Below are 21,336 nucleotides of genomic sequence, written 5' to 3' on the forward strand. Positions count from 1 at the left end.
CTTTTAATGCTCAGTCGGAGCCAATCATGAGTGGTTTGGGTGGATGCTGCTGGGGAATGCGAGCATTACACATCTACTTACACGTAAGGGTGTATCCCTGTGATATTTTTGGAATTTTTCAGAGAAAGATACTGTTACTCTTGCTTTCACAGGTAAAGGTCACCGTGCCAGTAATATCTTCAACTTCTATTTTACCTCACAATATCCTTTTAAGATGAAATCATCTCATTTCAAGCCTGTTTGGATTGGATTCTTTAAAGGCCACTTGCATTCTTGAAGGCTGACTGACTCCAGCATGTATGCAGCCAAGTCCACTGGGTGCACGTCTACAACACCCACTGTTCATGCTGAGAGAGGCACAGCTCTGCAAGCCCTGGTGTGGTGCCCTCTCTAGCTCTGTGGCACCTTGCTGCAGTGGATAGGGAAGGATGTCTGACCATGATGAGAGATGAAATGATCCAAAATTCATAGAATCATGAAATCATTATGGTTGGGAAAAGCACCTAAGATCATCAGGTCTGACGATATACCTGTCACTGCCATGAGTTCAGATATGTAGAAAGCCATGCAACTACTTGCATGGTATTTCCCCTGTATCAGAAGATTAATCAAAAAGCAGGAAGTGAGTAATTTAGAGAAATACAAAGCAGATGTTGATACATCGATGTCTGCCTGAGGGAAGAAAGCCTCAGCTTCCCCATGAGGAGACAGCAAAGATCTAAGGTGAGAAGTAGCTCTACTAAGAGAAAGGCTTGATCCTTCCACAGGAGTCATTCCAACAGCAAAGCTGTGGGACAAGACCCAGCAAGGTCGTTTTCGAGATGGAGAAAGGCAGCTTAGAAGAAATATAAATTGCAATGAGTGAGCAGGACGTGAAAGCAGGGAGGGCTTCTCAGATGGGGAGCGGGGGAGAATGATGGAAGGAACGTAAGAATGACAAAGCATGTCGTTCCAGTGGAGTGCAAGGCGATTTGCTTTAGCTCATTAAATACTGCAATAAAATATTAATAGTTATTGTCCCTCTATTTTTTGTAATTATCCTTGCAAAGAAGGATCTGCTGCGAGTCACTAATGTATTCCCAGCAGCGGGTTGCTTTTTAATACGGCGATGGCAGTCAGGGGTGAGGAGGGGGTGGAGTGGAAGCGTTTATGTGTGGCCAGCAAATAGTTGTATGATTGGGGTCATTAGAGAACGGTGCTGTCTGCAGCAGGAAGGGGCAGAGGGGCTGTGGGATGGGACGGGGGCCTGGGGACGCATCCGAGGGGTCTGGAGGCCATGCTGGGTGTGGTGCTGAGGACAGCTCCAGTTCCCCCCATCGCATGGCCGCCTCAACCTCCAGTGCCATGCCATGCGGCGGCAGTCTGTCCCAGCCATCTGCCTGTCTGTCTGCCCAGGCTGGCGGTCTCCAACACCAACAGTGTTGGTGCCCCTGCATCCCACGCCCGTCAGCCGGCCCTGGGGAGGGAAGTGGTGCTGACAGGTATCTAAGCGAGGCAGAATTAAGGGAAATGATAATAAATGTAGATGGTCAGGCGGGGGAATGAAATGATCCATCTTTTGCATGTTAGCAGAGAGGTGTTGGCGGCCCCCCCGCCCCACTCCTGTTCAATCAGGGCCTGTCAGACCTCCAGCGTGCTGGCATTTTTGTGAAGAATCTCTCAGCTAAAAATTGTTGTCATTCCTATTTCCTTGTTATCAGTCGGCAGCACCTCGGCAGAGCCCTGAGATTAACGCGGAATCACCGGCCGAGCATCCATTCCCGAGGAGCCCTATCCATTACGCCGAGCTCGGCGGGTCCCTCCCGCCTCACCTCCCACATTCATCATCTTTAACGCTGACAGCCCGGCGCAGGCCTTTCAAATTTATCTCGCCGCGTCCCGGGCAGGGTCTATCCGTCAAACTGCACGAGAGGGAGCGAGCCGAGCACAGGCTCCTTTCCCCGGTTTGTCGGGGAGGAAGAGGGGGGGACCAACCTGCCCGTGTGAGGGACTCGGTAAAAGATTGGTCCGAGATACACAATTAATCATGGCTCGCATCAATTTGCTTGATTTACTCCCCGGAGGGAGAAGGGGCGTAAACACGGCGTGTGCAGAGGCAGTGTGGAAACATAATGTGTCTGTCTATAGGAAAAACATTAACACATCATCCCCGTTGTGGGTGATTGATGGGGGAATGGGAGAGGGACAGCCTGGAGCTGGCAGGGTGACAGAAAGCTGGGAGCTCAACGGGGGGACGGGGGAACCATGGGACCATGCCCAGTGCCTGGCTCACCGTGGGCCACAGCTCCAGGTGAGGATGGGCAGAGCATCTCATCTTCATGGTAATGCAGAATCCAAAGCAAAACTGCTGTTGCATACCAAAATCTCCATGCACACTTGATACTCTCAATGGTGTCCCAACATTGCTTGGCTCCTTGGGATTGGGGCTTCATGAGGAACTTTTCCTCCTCACCTGAAAGCCAGAGAATCATAGAATCATAGACTCACAGAATCACCGAAAGGACAGAACCACAGAATGAATAGAATCATAGAATCATAGAATGGTTTCAGTTGGAAGTGACCAAGGTCATCTGGACCAACCACAGTGAGCAGGGACACATAGCACTGTGTCTTGGGGAGATCCATCCACGCACAGCTCATCCACAGTTCCCATTGGTAGCCATGGAAGTCCCTTAAGGCTCAGCCCCAAGCACCACACTGTGCCCTCCTGGATGGCTCAAGCAGAGAGAAGAGGTTGAGTTTTATAGTGAAAGTTACAGCTGCATTTACAATCCAAAAAGATCCTTGTGAGCAGCTGCAGGGCAGAGAAGGAAATGCAGAGAGGGGGGGATGATTTCATGTGTCCTTCCCTCATGCCTTGCAACTAAGGATCTTTCTCCTTCCCTGCATGAAGAGTGCTGGGTCCTTACACTAAAGCCCACTTTAGCTCTTGGGTTAAACATGGTCAGAATATGGGAGCAGGACCCTGGGGTCTCAGCCCCATATCCTCCATGGGGAAGGCTCTGTTGGCATAAGAGACGCCCATGCGGATGCCATCTGCAGTGCATGGGGTGGTGTGTCCAATGAGGTTTTGTTGTTTCATCTCATCTTGTGGAAATTACCCATAATTTTGTGGTGGCTGTTTAATATATATATGTATGTATGTATGTATATGCTGGGTTTTACAGCCCATTTTTATCACCTTTTTATTATCTCGGGTCAAAAGCTTTACTGGGTTGCATTCAGGGAATTATGCAAACTAAGAGAAAATACCATAGCAAAACTATAGATTTTCTCATTAAACTCTGCTTGGACATGTAGTTATTGTAGTAAAACTCTAGTAACTATTACAGGCCCTAATATAAAATTATAGTTTGACACCTCAGTGCGATTGGCCTTGCACTGCAGTTAATTTAACCCCTTCCATCCCACGCTAGAGCCTTTTGCTGTCAGTAGGCAGGACAGTTTGGGGACAAGGAGAGACAAAGGGGTGCCAACCAGCACCGCAGCCCTGGGAGGTTTTAATACCAGCTCTATGAAATCCATGGCTTTTTCTTCCTCATAGCTCCCTCCAGCTCGGGTGTGGGCAGGATCCCACAGCCCCAGGTGGACAAAGCCAAGCAGGAGCATGCCATGGGGTCTTGGAGCCCAGTGGAGCAGCCTGCCTGCTTTGCCCATAAATTGCTCTATTCCTACCGACTGTTATTCTCCCAGTCCAGCTCTGTGAGCAGTGGATTTAAGGAGCGGTAAGCATATTCAGCAACTTAATTATCTCCGACCAGATTTTATTCTCAATTACACTCAAGTAAATCTTGAACGATTTCATTCAAGTGGAGGGCGTTCATCCGCCCTTGTAAGAAATAAAATTGGGGGAAGCATCACCCGTGCACGTCAGCAAATCTCTGCTGCTCGCTCTGCAGCAACAGTGGGAGCTTTTTGGCACAACGAAGGGAGCGCAGCATCGCGCTTCCTGCCAGCGCTGGGGAGAGCACAGCAAAGCCTCGTTGGTAATAACCTGGGGTAGTGTGACACTCCTGCAACTTCATTCGAGGGAAACACTTAATCATATTTATTATGTAAACACAGCTTGCCATGCCCCCATTAAATTATTAATAGTACCATTAACATATTTACATATAAATCTTATAGCAATTGATGGAAACAGCTTGAAGAACCTCGCACTAGCTCTCCTTTTATAATGGATTCTCTCCTGCAAATACCCATTTATTAAAGAGACAAAATATTAATTTTTTGTTCAGTGTTCATGTCAGAAGTGTCACCTTATCCTTTTTGCAAATTGCCATTTACGCAAACCCTACTGACTTTGTATTTTCCCGTCTTAAAGAATGGCCTGTTTAAACAGGAGCAATTAAAGGGGATCAGGGTACAGATATTTCAGTCATCTCAGGATTTTTTGGTTAGCGATCAAGCTGATGGGTTCTGCTACTCATTCTTCTGCAAACTCTTTGTCTTTCCCAAGCAGCCTGGCCCACATGAGCGCTCCCCATTAGGCTGCACTCTGTAATTCCTTAATGCCTTCCAGGTAGCGGTATTCCAGGGTGGTTCACTCTCAGCACTGCCAATTTTCACAAGTTTATCACAAGGCTCTCAGGGTTTTTTCTCCTAAAGTTTCAGCCTCTGCAGTCAAGCAGTGATATAAGAATCTTGGCTTTCGTTTAAATAAATAGGAACGGCATGCTTCACGCCTGCAGGCAGGGCAGAGAGCTGATGTGTGCTGTGAGCAGAGCCCTCAAAGTGCAGAAACCAGAAGGCAGCGAGGGAGACGATCAGAAAGTTGAGGAGCCACAAGATAATTGAGGTTGAAAGGGACCTCAGGAGGTCATTTTGGCATCGAACCTCCCTTCCTTCCCAAGTATTTCACCATCAGCCCTTCTTATGGTAATACTGAAGCCAAGGAAGGAGGAAAGATGCAAAAAATAGAGCTTTTTCCTTCCTCGTTAAATGAGTGTTCCCCTAACCCACTGCAACCAGCCCTCGTGTGTGCTGTTACAATTGTCTCTACAAACTCCCTCTGATTTTTCAAGCAATTTCTCACGAAACAGGCACTTTCAGAAAAATCATAAGAAAGCAATCATTTCAAATTGGTCATTTGGGACTCAAATTACTAATCTAATACATTTTTTATTGAGGGTTCCTGAAAGGTTCCATAAAACACCATCGGCAGAGCTGCCCAAACTTGCCAGCCTCTGAGTTTGACAAATCGAACCCAACAATCCACTTTGCAGCTCAGCTTTAGGGCCCACGGAGCCACCGCCGCGTTTATATTTCTACATCAATAGTGCCTATTTGGTCAGAGTTTTAAATTCCCTGGGGTGGCGTATTTTGACTTTATTTATTTATTTATTTATTTTGCTTGGGCTTAGGCCGGGTTTTTATTTGGGGAGGACGGGAGAGGAGGCTCAGGGCTGTTCTGGAGGAGACACCACCACTGCTCTCCACCCCTGGCCCTTCCCTGGGCTGCTCTCACCTCTCGGTGTCCCTGCATGGTGTTGTCTTTGCCCCCAGGACACGTCTGGCTGGCTGTTTGCTTTAGTCAGGGGCCGGCAGCATGCCAACACGTCTCCGGGCTTGGATGCGGTGAGGCGCGGTGGTGCCAAAGTCTGGGCTGGCCGGCACACCGTCCACGTACCCAAATAAGATGGGATCACAGCCTGAGGTGTTGGGGCCATCAAAAACATCCACTGCTGAGCAGTGAATGAGGGTCGGGGAGCGGGAAGAGCAGTGGAATGCTTGAGGCAGCATGGGGAAATGGGATGGCTACAGTGACCACCATGAAACCAATGGGGGTAGCTCCCCACCTGTGGCCAAGGGACATTTTCCCATGACAGCCCCATCCCCTGCACATGGGAAATGCCATTTCCCAGCCTCACACTGTGCACCACTCCCCAGGGAGGGGACACTCTCAGTGTGAATGTCACCTCATGCAGAAGGGTCGGCACAAGGCTCACACGCCACTTCAATCCCACTTAAGCACTGAACACTGGGGTGAAATTAACTCCCTCTGCAGGATAAGCTGAGCTGAAATCCACATTGGGCCACTTCTATTAGCAACTAATAAAAAATATTTTCCGTCCTCAGAGTTAAATGAGCCAATAGTTCAATCACAGAGCAAAAAGGAGCAATAGAGATGGGGATGCTAGGTGCCTTAGTCGGGCATTGACAGTCTATGCAAGGAATTGCAATAACTGGGCTCGCCTGTTTTCCGTGTTTAGCAGCAACGTTATTCAACAACCTATTTGCAAATGCCATCTTCCAAAGTCCTTTTTTCCCCTCGTTAAAGTTGCAGCGATAATAGGGCGATTACAGTGCAATAAGCTAAACGAGATCCATTAGTAGCATCATGGCTGTTTTTAGATCTTAAAAAAAAACAACACCAAAGCTGTTTAAGTTTTCTTATTATGCACATTAAAGGCAGCGGTTCAGTCTGATCAAAGACAACACCACCCCTGTGCTCCCCCCGGCCTCCAGCCCCGCATCTTGTTCCCCCTCTATTCATTAGCGGCCACAGCTGTGCAGGCGGCCAATTACTTGGGAATAATAAGTACATTTTGCAGTAAATTAAATATTAATTAGTCCTTGGCAAGTTGTTTTTTGTTGTTGTTGTTTTCGTTTTTTCTCCTTATTTCCTTCCCTCCACCTGAAAATAGTAGAAGGGATGTGACAGTACCACTGCCTGTGTTGGCACGTGGGTGACAGTGGGGAAGAGCTGTGGTGTGATGGAACCTTGATCCTATGGACAAGAGCTCAGAGGACAGACTGACTTGTTCATTGGAAGGGGACAGAATTCTGGGAATCTCAAGGAGCCCAGAGCCAGATGGGTGGTTTTGGTGTCCACTTGTCATCATAATTCAAGGTTTAAAGACCTGAGAGCTGCAGAGGTTGGGCAGAGCTTGGCACAGAAAGGAGAGGAGAAGATGCTCTGGTTTCCCACTGACCCCTGCCACTTTGGTCCACTTGCCCAGCTCTGGTATTCCCACTTCACTCACAGCTCCGTGGGCTGTCTCGTGATGCACTGTGCACCATTTCAACCCTTGATGCTCTCAAGTGCCATTAAGTGTTGTCTTTTTTTAAATGCAGTTTGACAATATGCAGGTTAGGTTTGTGTTTTATTTACAGCTTTTACTTGGGGACCAATAAAACCACAGCTGGCTAATGTGAGATCTAAAAACTTGCATCTCACTCTTTGCCTGGGATATCTTTTGTATGGTAAACTATTTATTTGTGTTTCATCTTGTACAAACTCCCCTTTCCACGCTGAGAAGCTGAGAGCTCCAGGGGCTCTTTGAAGACTATTTGCTATAGGATAGCAACTGGAATTCTCTTTAAACATATGCGCCGGCTTTGTCCTACACCCGGCCTCTCAGTGTCAGCACGCGGCTTGGTGCACATTTCCTGTGCAAAGACAACATTTGCACGCTCCCCTGGCAATTGCGCTCACAGATCCCTCTTGTTCAAGCGTATCCCATCATTTATTCCTGCAAGCAAGCGTGAGCAGCGGCCGCTCCACGTGCCAAATTAGAGGCAGCATCAAAGCCTCTTTAGAGCTGTGGATTAGGGATGATGTGCTCAGGTACGGCGAGTGCAATGTGTGGCATTAGAACGGTGTTTTCCTGATCTCTGAGCACTCAGGTTCTCAGCAAACAGTTAAAACACAACAAACTCTTCCTGGAAAGGGTTATTCGGCAGAAGGGTGAGATGAACGCATGCGAACCCCAATGCATTTCAATGTCATGCCATTAGACATCTCCACCTATGAGCATCCCCTGGATGCCGACCCCAGTGCCAAGGGTGAGGTGGCATCGGGCGGGTGACACAAATCACACTAAAACGCCAGCAAGCCACCTCGCAAGCATCTGCAACCCTAGGGTTGTGCTCTTGCCATAAAAAGGAAGATGAACCCCGGTGAGATGGAAGCGATGTTCCCAAGGATGCCTCTGGGAGGGAAAGATCAAGAAGCACTGCTGATAATGGCCTCAGCTGCTCAAACAGTCAAAATAATGATGGGGTGGGAGGGTGCTGGGGATATGGATGGGAGTCATGCAGTGGGTGCCGTCCCCTTGTAGCCAGGACATGCGGCTCTTCTCCAAATCCCAGTGGCAGTGTTCTTTGTACGGGTGGGACAAGCTCGAGGATGACAGAGGGAAAACATTTCCTTTCTCTCTGGAGCTTTTTTCCTGCTCTCTCCATTTGCATCCTCCCTCCTCCAGTGCCTCTCTCTACTCACCAGGCTCTTGCTCAAGGTGAATGGAGGGCTTAGGGCAGCAGTGCCGATGGGGAGGGCTGAGCCAGGAGGGGGCTGCACAACAAGGTGGCCTGATCTAGTGATTAAACAAAGGGATTCAGCCAACATGTGTAAAATTAAGTGATCAAGAGTTGATTACAGAGTGCATTGATTGTGTACTGATGGATTAAACAGAGTCGTGCTTGGGATGCGATTTTCCGAGCCGGGCACGGAGAGTGCAGGCAATTGACATGTTGGCCAGAAGGACCCGCTTCTCCCAAGCCCTGGCTTTTATACATTCTCCGGATAAATCTGCAGAGAGGCCCGTGGAATTATAATCGATTATCCATTTCTCAAAGTCACTTAAGGGCCCTGAGCTACAAGCTAAAGTGCCGGTGCTGCGAAGAGGCATTGGGTATGCGCCGGCATGTGCAGGTGCTGGCGCGAGGGGAAAATGTGGCAATGACCCTGCGTGCTGCAAGCTGATGAATCTATTTTCTTGTAGGAAATAGTTTTGACAGTTCAATATCTGTGTTTTCGATGTGTGCCCCACACACCCCCGAGGGAGGAGAGGAGCTGCAAGCTGGGGGGAGGGAGTGGGTGGGAGGCAGGGAAAATCTCTGCCCCATCGTTGTCTCTTCAAATTGCGGGCATATTGGCGCATTCCCAACCAACTGGCTGCCCTCCAAGCCAAGGGCATGGGAGCTGCATGTGCTGCGGGTATAACTGAGCTAGGTGCCGCATGCCACCAAGAGGCTGGGGCTGTCCCAGGGCTCCTCTGTCACTGCCAACAGTGAGGGTCCCACTTGCAGATTGCTGGTGTCCCTAGGGGTGCTCCCAGCTCCTTCAACGAGGACACAGAGGTGCTCCTGCTCATGGCTGCGCTCTGATTTTGGTACATCGGAAGCAATCAGGGCATGGAGCAGACCCTAAACACTGCCTTGGATAGCACTTCTCAGATCATCTGTGGGCTCCCAGCCGTACACTGGGATGTCCCTGCAAAACTCCCACCTTTTCCGTTTCCCACCATCACTTTTCATCAGCAGAAGATAGCTCTTTTCTCCAGGTCTTTCCATCCTGAGAACCACTGTGAAGCACGGATTATTGAGGCACACTTTAGCAATGCAGTGGAACAGCTCTTCCTCTTCATCTCATCCCACCAAACCAGCAGCCACCCCAGCTCAGTGTTTGAGGGACAACAAGTGCCCCTTGTACCAAATGGCCAGCAGGATGTCACCAGCCTGCCGCCAGGGATGGCATCACCCGTCAGGATTTCCGGTGTGCAGAAGGGACCAACTCTCTGCTACTGCGCCCTGTTGCCCTCATTCCATCCATCTCCAGAGTAACGGGGCTGTCCCCAACCCTCCTCTTCCTCTCACCCTCCCGAGTCCCTGTCACAATCTCCCTTCCCAGCTCGAGGTGGCCTGCGCTCCTCTCATCGAGGATTCATTGTCTTGTCAGCCTCTAGTTAGCCAGCATGCGTGTGAATCATAAATTACCCCGCCCGGGCCTCTGCTATGCTTCAGCACAGACAAAAAAATTGCACTCCATCACCGTGTCTCCCGGCTTTTAGTGGTATTGATCAATGCTGCTCCCTTCCCGCCCCCCCCCCGCTTTTCATTTTAACCGAGCCGGTTAAGTGCAGTATCTTATTTTGTGCTGGGACAAATGAAAAGAATATTAGCAAGGGCTGAAATATATCTCTTTTTTATCTCTCTGCTACTTTTTTATTGAATCTTTCTGAGTAGGTGGCTTTCCGCAGGATGACAGCCTCATGACAGGCTCCTCATTAGAGCTGAGACAGTAATTGTGATGCATTTCCCTGCGCGGCCTTTTCACTTCTCCCCCCCCTCCTTCCTTTCCTCCTCTCTCCTTTTCCCCTGATTTGTAAAGTGATTGGATGTACAGACTCACTCAGTTTCTTAAATTATTGCCCGGCTCCATCCATCTTTCTCCATCCCGCGGTGGGCAGCCACGTTCCCAGCAGACGAGCATCCAGGGGGGAGGTGGCTTTTGGGGTGGAATCCTGGGATTCTGGGGATGTCCCCAGGAGCCCCCCAGAAGCACGGTGCCCACGAGGACAGGACTGTGCCTCCCTTCCAAGGGCCATCCCTGCGGTGCCACATGGAACAGCTCCCACCAAGTGTCTGGCAGCAGCGCTGTGCAGCGTTGCAGTGTCCAGCTCACAGCTGCAATAGCCTCTCTTTTCTTCAGAAGGAAATCAATATTTCAGCAAGTTTTCAGCCTTGGATCCTGCCTTAGATTTTTGCTTAGCCTCGGGAGAAGCAGGTGTATTTGCTAAGCTGCTCGGCTGCCCAGCCCCTTACCAGGGATCAGACCCTTCAGGGGCTGTTTGGCTCTGTGCTGCACCCCGTTTGCTCATGGGGTCTCTCTGTCCATCTGTGTTCTCCTATTTCCTCCGCACAAACCCCTGTCCTTCTCTCTGGAGTTCATGGCAGGAATGGTCCCATGCCATGTGCTGTCCAAAAAACCCAGGTACCTGGTATGGCTCAGAGAGGTGACTCCTGTGTGGCAAGGAGATGCGCAGTTCTCCCCATGCTCCCTCCCTATATGACCAAGTCATTTTTCCTCCCAAAGCCACTCTGTTGCTGTCACCGGTGCTCTTTGCTGACCCAATCCACCCCCACCTTCATCACCACTGCTGTCATCTTCCCCTTCACCGCCACTTGCTGTCATGCCATCGGATGCCATGCAGGCTCACCGGAGAGGAGCAGGCTTTTGGCTATTTCCAAGCTAATACGGGGCTTTCTTTGAATTATTGTTTTTTGAGCTGGAAGGAAAGGAAGCTTGTCACACGAGATATGTGCTATCAGTACACAAATAACAGCCGGCCCATCATGGAATGGAAAATAATCGCCATGGAAGCTGAGCAGAGGGGGAGCCAGGAGGGATTATTATAGCAGTGGGGCTGTCAAGAAGCCTGTGTCAGCACTTCCATTACCACCCACCTGGCTCCTACATGGCCCCAGAGCAGTGTGCGGGGCCCCAGCGTGGGGTCATTGCTATTCAGGAGGGTTTCAGATCAACCAGCTGTGATGGGTGTTAAATGGTGGAGTGGTTAAGAGGGAGAGAGAAAATGGGAGGATGAAATGGAGAGAGGCGTCTCCAAGGAAGGAGAGCTGTGGACTCAGACAAGTGGAAAACAGTCTGAGATATCGGGAAATGAAAAGTTGGGAGGACAGGTCTGGTGCTCCTGGGGGCAAGGCAGGAAATGGGAAAGTTTTAGATGCCCATGAGGAAGGACAGGGCAGTGAGAAGATGCTCTGGGACGTAGGCAGGTGGCCTAGGGAAGGGCCTTAGTGGAAGACAAAGCATATCCTCAACAGCAAGTGCGTCCCCATGAGCATCTCCTGATCTAGGGTCTGTTTGTCCTCTGCCAAGGCTGGGAGCCATTCACACACAAATGCCCTCTGATGGAACCCATGCAGAAATTCCTCCACGCAGGGGTGCGTCTGCACGTCAGGCGTTCGGCTTTAGGAGCAGGAAATATTTGGTTTCAACACTTGGATTTCAACATTTCCACGGAGCCCAGGAGACTGTGCAAGCAGCAGGAGCTGCAGATCTGCCTTTTCATCTCTCTGGCACTGGCAAGCAGGGGCTTGGCGGGGGGAGTGCAGCAGAGCCGGGGAGGGTAAACATGTGGAACCAGAGAGCGGTGGGGAGAGAGAGGGGCAGGAAAACAAAAACACAGCTGCCAAAAAGAGAAGCCTGAAAAGAGCCATTCAGGGTCTCCCAGGAGAAGTCTTGGCACAGGGCAGGGCAGGGAGCACTTGCTGCTGGAGCAGGCAGTTTGGGGCCTGCATCTTTCATTTCACCACGGTCAGATGCCCTCTGGTCCAGCTGCACGCACAACACAGTGTCCTTGGCTGTTCCTGAATATCAGGATGCCCAGCACCAGAGAGTGATGCACGGAGTGTTCACATCTCCCTCTGTCTCTGCACTGACAACTGAAACCTGAACACTCCAGATTGCCATTCCACCACCCAGCACCACCAGCATGGAGCAGGGTGCCATGGGATGGGCAGCATGAGCGAGTGTGGGGCCATGGGGCAGAGCTGAGATGGGTTGTGTAGGTGTCCTGCTGGCATGGAGCCATCCCCTCCCCTCTGCTGTCATTGTTACTTAGCCTAGCGCCTGCTAAAGTGCAGCTGTCAACCCTTGAGCCAGGAGCCGGGGCTCCTCTGTCTCCCGCTTTAAGCACGAATGTGGCAGGCTGTGTGTCAGGGTCTTGGCTGCATGGCCAGAGCCCAGATCTCCTGCCCCTCTTGAAGCCCTTCCTGTAGCCTGAGCTCCAGCCTCCCACACTTGCTGGAGTCAAAGGACCTTGCCTTGCTGTCACAACACCAAGCAGATGCAGGGTGACAGCTGACATGACACAGAGCCATTGCAATATCATTTGTGTAGGTGGTAGAGAAGGCCATTGATGCTTATTTCTCCTGCAGTAGAATGCAGTGAAGGTCCTTCCTATAGTCTGAGATCCCCCCCCCAGTTAACCCAGATGTTGAAATCTGAAATCATCTGCTTAGGAACACTTGCCCACCAAAGATCCCTAAACAGTAAGCAGGAGTCCAGCAGCAGGTTCCCAAGTGGAATCCTGGCTGCACATCCCTATCCAAGGCGCCTCCTACCACTGCCACTGTGCTCCAGGACTGTCCACCATCTCACAGCAAACACGCAAGAGAATACCACAGACACCTGCAGGTCAAACTCTAAGAGCATCCCCATCCCACCAGTGCAAACTGTGGGTGGTAGGGGAGGATGGGAGGGCCCTGTGGTGGTGGCTGGGACAGGGAGTATGGATTCAGGGTAGGAGGACAGAGGGCAGCCACTTCCCTATCCATCTGCACACACCGCAGCGGGAATCCAGCAGGATTTCCCGTCCACTCAAAGGCTGCCTGTTTATTTTGGGAAGGAGGCTCAGACAGCTCCATTGTTTTGCTGTGAAGCTGGGGTTATAAATAGCAGGTGGTCGGGGACGCTCCTGGGCTATTTCAGCCCCTGCTACACAAAAGTGGAAAAGCTCCAGCAGGAAGGTGGAATTACTGAAATGCCGACCTTTCCCGCAAGGGTCAGCAGGAGCTGCTTGTTTGGATTTGGTGATTTCTGGGCATTATTGAAGAGAGGGAGATGCACCAGCTGCACAGCAGCATGTTTCATCCTCCCTTCTCCAGCAGGCATTAGGGATGCAGAGCCAAGGGATGTGCCTTGGGAGCAACTCAAGTCCAACTTGGGCTTTTCCTCTTGGGCCTGCATGTGGGAGAGCTCCCAATGGACAGAGGTGCTGGAGAGGCAGGGGAAGGTCCATGTCACTGAGCTCTGTACTGTGCCTCAGTTTCCCTCTGTAGGGAGGCCAAAGGAGAGGGCTCTGCCAGGCACGTGCACTATGTCCTGCTGGAAGGCAAGGATGAGCCAAGGTGACTCCAACTCATCTCACACTCTTCCTCTCGTTAAATGCCTGCACCAGGCACTTACAGAGAGCAGCAGGGCCCCAGTAAAGCTGCTCACACCAATGTTTTATACTTCAAGAAGGTCTATTCCTTTAATGGGGATTCATTTAACTGGGCTCTGCCATCGTTAGGAGCCATAAAATGGCACCTTTTGGCTTCTGATTGGAAGGCCACGCTGCACGTAGCCCCTCACATCCAGTGCTGGCTGCTTTATTGTGCATTACTGCCTCTCACTCGGATTTAACCAATTTGATCCATGTCTAATACATAAATAAATAATCCAGCAGGAGGGTCGGCGTTGGATGACAACAGGCAGCTATAAAGCATGTTCCTCTGCCACAGCTGAGCCAGGCTCCGCACGCCCTCTCATGAGCAGAGTTGCTAATACAGCTGGGAGAGGGGTGCGGGCACCCCTGAGCTTTCCCCTTTTATTGAAACTTCATTGTTTGCTTTCGAGTTTTATTTTATGTTAAATAAGCGCTCTATATTCCTTACAGAGGAGGTAATAAAGTTTCCAAGCTGAAGGAAATTGGCTATGGAGTGGGAAAACCTGGCAGGGCTGGAGACGAGGAGGGTGGTGGTTGGGGATGAAGAAGGGGACAGCCGTGCCTGCATCTGGGGGCGAACAGCTCTGCTCTTCGGGGTCCTGACCCCCAGCTTCAGGGACATCACAGAGAGTTTAAATACTTCTTCTAAATTAGTTAAGAACAGAGAGAAATGCTGTGGCATTTGGCTCTGAGCTGCATTGTCTGCTCTGGAAACAGGGGAAGCCAAGGCTGCAGAGGAACAGCCCAGAAATGGGACTGCTCATAGAATCATAGAATCACAGAGTCATTAAGGTAGGAAAAGACTGCTAAGGTCACCTAGCCCAACTGCTGACCATCACCACTATGACCACTAACCACGACTCTCAATGCTAGTTCCTTCCCCTGCTAAGTCACTGGGATGCCCTCATGCCCATCTGCAGGACAGAGCTAGTAACTGCCTGAAAGAGCACGAGAACTGGGGAGAAATGGGGGCACTCCAGAAGAAAACTGGATTCCAGACCATGCCAGTCCCCTCTGTGTCTGCTGCTTAGAAGCAGAAGGGATGATAAAATCTGCCCTAAAGCTGTGCCCAAACCAAATGGATCTCGGAGCAGGAAATGCTGCTTTTGGCCACTGCTCCAGGACTGAGGCTGCACAGGAGCTAAAGCTTTATCCCCTCTTTTCCTTCCCCACAGGCAAAAAGAAAGCGACATTGTTTGACAGCCAGGCTCCCATCTGCCCCATCTGCCAGGTTCTCCTACGCCCTGGAGAGCTGCAGGAGCACATGGAGCAGGAGCTGGAGAAGCTCACCCAGCTGAACATCAGGTAAGCAGCCTGTGATCATAGAATCATAGAATGGCTTAGGTTGGAAGAGACCTTAAAGATCATCTTGTTCCAAACTCCCTGCCATGGGCAGGATTGCCAACCACTAGATCAGGCTGCCCAGAGCCCCATCCAGCCATAGCAGAGGAGAAAACGACATGCAAGCAAAGAAAAACAGCGAGAGCTGGTACTTGCAGCATGGCCCCATATTGGCTGCATGGGTGCTGTGACATCTGGGGTGCATCCTGCAATGGAGCAGGGTGGGAGCTGCCTTCTGCTCCTGATGCTTTCCCCTGCATGGCCAAGTCCTCCTTTTATTAAAAATAATAATAATAATAATAATTGCATTTTAACTGCTAGCAGTTATTTAGGAAATGGCTGCAGCCAAGGGTTGTCAGATCCCTGCCCCTGCCTTAATAAAACTCAGCAGCCTTGGAAAAGAGCGTGTTTATTTCAATTATTAATTAATTCCCCGGTCACTAAAAGGTGAGGAAAGGAATCATACCACCAGTGAAAAGCTGAGTTACATCACCAGGTAGTAGGAGAGAAGGGAGGGCTCCTGTATCAATGTATGTGTGCACATCAGGGCAGGGGGCTTCCCATGGCTATGGGGAGCGTGGAGGAACCTGCCCCAGCTTGGCTGGGCTCTGCCTTGCAGCAAGCCAGAAATGCTCAGAAGGGGGAGAAGCAGAGAGGTCCGAGGGAGCACCCACGCGGCATCATGTTGGATCCTGGCACCACACAGGGAAAGAGGGGGCAGGGAAGAGCCCATTTATCCCCCGCGCCACCCGCTCCCCTCGCGAGTGTAATTTATGGCGTCATTTGGGCCGCATCCAACTTAATAAAGGGCCACTGCAAATTAGTGAACAGGTTTAAATGAACAGAAGCAATTAGCGCTCCGAGGAGCCCATCAAAGAAGTTGGGCCAATATCAGAGCAAAACTGAAAGCGCGAGCCAGGCGCGGAGGACGGCTGGCGCGAGGCGGTGATGGGAAGGTGGCGTTTAATGGGAAAGGAAAGGAAACCCTAAATCATAAAGCGTGACAAGGGCCATTGTGGGCCAGCTGACAAATGAAAAAGAATGGCATTATTCGTTTAAATAACAGCAGCAGTTAGAGAGAAGACAGCTCTCCCCAGCTTGCCCTCGCTTCTCTCGCCCGCTCCGCTCGGCCATGCAGGCGGTGGCAAAGAATCAGAGGTCTTGATTAATTATTAAATAACGACTCTGCGCTTGGTGACAGATAAGGCTCAATCCAGGCTGCGGGCCGTGACTCAGCACAGGGATAGGCTGCCCACTGCAGCAATGGGCAGGATGAAGGTGGTGGGATGCTGGGCTCCATCCCTCAGGTGGCCCCTTCTCCTGCTGCCCCAGCTCTCGCCGGGGGCAAGAACACATCAACAAGAGGAGAGAGAAACTAATAATGATCTCAAATAACCCAATAAACATAAAAATAAAATGTAGGCCTATAAACGTGACGGGCACCGGCAGCCCTGGCTGCTCCCTGCCAATGCTGACTCGTTACCGAAATGGCTGAGCAGCTGTTACTTATCAGTCTGATGGGGAGAAGCGAACCAAGGGGCTGTTTTCCAAGGGCCCTTTTTTTCTAGATTTAAAGAGGATGTAGCCAATCGTGGTGCGTGCTGTTAAGTTTTAATAAACCTTAATGATTTGCAACCAAATCATCAATTTCCAGCACTAGGGGTTAGGAAGGCAGATTCCCTCCTACCTGCTGTGCCTGCAGCACTGGGGACTCACAGCTCCAGGGATGCTGCACAGAGTGACATCCCCCAAGGTAGAATGGCCATTGGGTTGCATTGGGTGCAAGCAAGATGCAAGGCTGCCCTGGGGCCAGATGGAAAGGGAAAAGGCTGGTAGCAAAGCAATTTGAGGGCTGCCTTGCGCTGTTGTCTCCATTTTGGGGGTTTCAGGGGCATTGCTGGAGCACATGCTGGAGCTCCAGCAACGGTGGAAGAGAAGGAAGGGAATTCCTCCAGGCTGGAGCTGCAGTAGGAGAGAAGTGGAGACCTACCCAAGCGCTGCCCATCCACCCACCTGAGGTGCTGCACACCAAGCTGCAGGAATGCTTTTGCTGTCCCCGGGACACAGGGGCAGCCCTTGGCATGGGCAGCACCAGCACGGCGGGCACCACCCGGCTGAGCCCCGCACGGCTCGGCCAGGCTCTCTGAATGCAAATTTCATTTCTGAGCCACTGGCGCTGTTTCAAGAGCGGCAGCCTCCGAGCCCTTCTCGGTGTTACATATGTAACAGCCTCATTGAACTTGACATGTCAAATTCAGGCCATTTGTGCAAAATCTCCCTTTAATAATACCGTTTCATTTCGCTCAAATGAGACTTGAATGCATGTAAAATGGAAAAGGATATTTAAGCGCTAACATTAGGCAGATGTCTTGCCAGAGGCCGATTGAATATATGAGATTTTGAAGTGCTTAACACGTTTTCGGTGCTCCCTCTTAGAATATGTCACCTGGCTTTCTTTTTTCTCCCCCTCCTTCCTTTTACCCCCCCTCCCCATTCTTTAAGTGAAGGGTATAAATTGAAAGAAAACAAAACTACAAGCCTCGGTTTTATGGGTTTTAACTCTTGCGGAGCGAGACTGTTGGTATTCCTCCTCCTAAGAGGAATTACCTCCTGGCTCACCTTGGTGGAGCGCAAGCATAGCACAGCAGAGAAGTGGTGGTGGGAGGGATGCAGTGATGGGAGGGATGCTCTGCTCACTGCATCCATGCAATGGGGAGAGCAGAGGTATTGGTCCCTAACTGAGCAGCTAAGTAACACCAAGCTAAAAAATAAGAAATAATGACAGCAACTCTCTGCACACATCACCCCAAATATGTGAATACTCGTGTGCATGAAGCCTGGATGCAGGTCTTCTTGATTCACACCCACCTGTTTTATTCCTCATGCAAGCACCTATAGGTGAAGAAGAGAGGCAGCTTTGGAATTACGATTTGGGTTTGAGGTGGGAGGGCCACTGGGGATTCCAAAAGGCTAAGAAAATCACATTACAAATATTACAGTTGCTGAGTCAACCGCTGGAAGATTGGGAAACGTGCCTTTGGGTGCATTCTTTTTCAATAGCCTGATGTGCTGTTCTTGAAAATGCAGTGCTCTTTTAAAAATGTATTTGGCAGGGGGATTTTTATTTCCCTGCATGGCAACTAGCAGGTTCCTCCTTGCATGGCCAGCAGCAAAGTTGTGCTTCAGATCTGTGATTTCCCCTACCCATTTCCACCACTTAGTGGCCCCTGGCAGCTCTCCTTGCACCTTTTCACCACACTGTATCCACAGGTGACATCCCTGTATGCACCTCAGGAGCTCCTGATTCCTCTGGTGAACTTTCTGGCATGTCCAGGAGTAATTTCTCTTCTGATTCTCTTGAAAGAGCCAAATGTGATCCCAGGCTATGGGACCTGGGTACAGGTCAACCCGCTTCCACACAAGTCAGTGTCTCTGAGAGACGTCTCCAAGCACCAGGGGATGCAGCCTGGATTTCACTAAAGTTTGGTGGCCTTTTTGATTAAAGTCACCCTATGCCAACACCTGAGGGCATATGTGACCACATGCCAGCAGCTTTCAGTGTTCCTCCTGGGCAGGTGGGATGCACTCAAGCAGTTCTTACTGGCTCTTGACCCTACTCATGCACAGGGAACCCTGTGCTTATGTTCTGCTGCTCCGGATGCACTGAGCACCATGCCACGCAACAGGGCCTTCCCCAAATGGCACAGGGAGGGATGAGCAGCCATACTGCCAAGCCCAGCAGGATGAATAGAGAGCATAAAACCCGAATTAGCTCTGTTGCCATGTGTCACAGCACGGTCATGGCTCTCGCCCCACGTCTCTTCAATTTATGCTGCAGACTTTAACCTGACAGCCAGGTATCTTGTTCAGTGAGCACTGCAGATCCGCCAGTGTCTGAATGGGGAAGATGGTATGCACTTTGTGCTGAGAGGGACTTCTTTCCCAAAGCCCCATTGAACTGCATACTGCATCTCTTCCTTACATCTAGTGGCCACCTGGGAGCACCAGGCCAAGAGAAATGGCACCCAGGAAGAAGCACACTAAGCCCACGGGCATTTCCCTCCCCCTCCTCAACTTCTGCTGCTCTTCCTGCTTTTCCCCTCTTCTTTTTCCACCTCCTCCTTCTCCTTTCCCTCCTGTTCCCCCTCTGCGTCCCCCTCCCTCTCTCCCCACCCCCCGGTATCAAGGCGACATCTCCAAGCCAAGTACTTTTAATTTCGCCCGTGGCCCTTGCTGACACGGTGGATATGCACAGCAAGTTAAATTCCCGCCTGATCAATAAAGCAGAAGCAGTGTGTCCGACTGGTCGATATTTTTTTATCTGTCTTCAGCCCAGTCCTGCTGATGACAGCCCCCTGCGCTTCAGCAAAGGCACTCAAGGGCATCGGGCTTTGGCAACACAGCTCTTTTTTTTTTTTTTTTTTTTTATTTTTAAAATAAAAAAAAAAAAAAAAAAAAAAAAATAGATGCCTACCAAAAAAAAAAAAAAGAAAAAGAAAAAAAAAAGTTCACAGAGTTTGGCCTTTCCTTAATAACGTTTTATGATTTATCTTAATTTTTAATTGAAAAAAATTTGCGAATTAATTGATTTCTGGGACTTGCCAATTAACATTGTAATTGGGTGCATGATAAATTTCGAGGGAGCGCCATTTTTCTCCTTCTCCCCCTTGTCACCCAGGAGGGGAATCGCCAGGGCAGCGCTTCCTCCCCATGCACCCCCCTTTTCCCCGTCACTGCCCTCCTCCCCCTGTGCTCCTGTATCTTAAAGAAGGAACAAGAAAGCTAATAAAGTCATGTTATTAGAGTCTCGCCAGAGGTGACCCCTGGAGGCATAAATCCACGCTTGGAGATGCTGGGGACAGGTGCTATTAAGTGCCTGGCCATACTCTGTGCAGCGGGATGGTGCCTCTGGGCTCCTTATCCCCCAGCAAATCACACTGCTGGGATGGGGTCAGTCCATACAGCATGGAAGGTTTGCCTCATCCCCATACGGAGTGTCCCATGCTGCTTAGTAGAACTGCTCCGTATCAGAGCACAGTTCAGGGATCTGGTAGCCAAATTTGGGATGCAGGCACATCTGTAGGTGCCCGGGAGCAACAGCTGGTGAGTGACGCTTGGACAGGACGTGGGACCAGCTGCCATGCTGTGCCATGGTGAGGCATTTTGTCACCCACCAAATATCCTGCAAGCACCACCTAAAGCTCACATGCTTGGATGGAGTTTTGTCATGCTGTCTACCCACCCCGTGGCTGTCCTTCCTTCCCCACCTTGTGTGTACAGGGGGAAGGATGCCCACCCAGACCCATCTTTTCTGCACCAGAAAGGCTCAGAGCATCCTAGGTCCACACCTACCACTCTCACTGGTGGAGAACCATGGGAGAAAGGAGGGAATTTATGAGGAGAGAAGGCTGTTTATTAACTAGTGAATGTGTGCTGTTGATGTAGTGGATTTATCTTCTTTCTCCTCCCTCTGATTTGTGTCTCTGCCCCTTGCCAGAGCAGATGGAACACAGGCAGGAGGGGCAGGTGCCTGTCCTGGTCCTGCTTTGGGTTCCCCATCCTAGCACATCCCTTAAGGATGCAGAGCAGCCCCATGACCTGGTGTGAATGCATTTCCATTCTTGTGGACCAGACATCTCCTCATCCAAGCAGCACTCATAAGGCACTCTGAGTGCTCCTGGCAGTGCTGCAGGCTGGCAGCACCCAAAGCCCATGCCCTAACCCCAGGATTTGTGGAACCCGTGGGGAGGAGGAGGAGGCAGAGGGTTGCAGCACTCGACAGGGGGCCCAGCACTGGGGGCTATACACAGAAACCAGAGGTGAGAAATAAATCCTTGGCCGGTGATTTTCCCTTGAGCGATGCATGCCTTCTGCAGAACCTCTTCTGAACTGCCATGTGAGCTGGGAATAATTAAACACTCATTACAGCCATGGTAGCAAAGAGCCCCCCGGATCAATCTCACACATGACCTTTCCCTCCAACTTCTCTCTTTCCAGCCACCTCCTTTTCAAATAGTGAAATGTTTCTCCATCCACCCCTCACTCTGCATCACCCCTTTATTACCCAGAACCTGCTGAACCCCACGAGCAGGGACAGGGCAGGCAGAGGCACCATGTGCTGGGGTTCCCTGCTCGTGGCGGTTTGTGTTCCTGTTGCATTCCTGCTGCAGTGTCACCTCCCAGCTGGGCATTGGGGCTCGCAAATATCGACTGGGAGAGCACTCCAGGGGCTTTGGCTGTTTTTTCCATCGCTCAGCCC

General features: G+C 50.6%; 1 protein-coding gene across 4 annotated transcripts in view; it reads left to right on the forward strand.

The window, feature by feature from the left end:
- LOC122190588 (E3 ubiquitin-protein ligase RNF220) overlaps positions 1-21,336 on the forward strand; it is a 159,902-nt gene that overhangs the window by 76,388 nt on the left and 62,178 nt on the right. For all 4 annotated transcript variants that reach the window (XM_042890635.1, XM_042890637.1, XM_042890636.1 and 1 more), the window contains one exon: positions 14,912-15,041. In XM_042890635.1, coding sequence (XP_042746569.1) covers positions 14,912-15,041 — 130 coding nt within the window. The remainder of the gene's footprint in view (positions 1-14,911; positions 15,042-21,336) is intronic.

The sequence above is a fragment of the Lagopus leucura genome, unplaced genomic scaffold (genome assembly GCF_019238085.1).
Source record: "Lagopus leucura isolate 7727_CA_CO unplaced genomic scaffold, USGS_WTPT01 63731-0_obj-0_obj, whole genome shotgun sequence".
Lineage (NCBI taxonomy): Eukaryota > Metazoa > Chordata > Aves > Galliformes > Phasianidae > Lagopus > Lagopus leucura.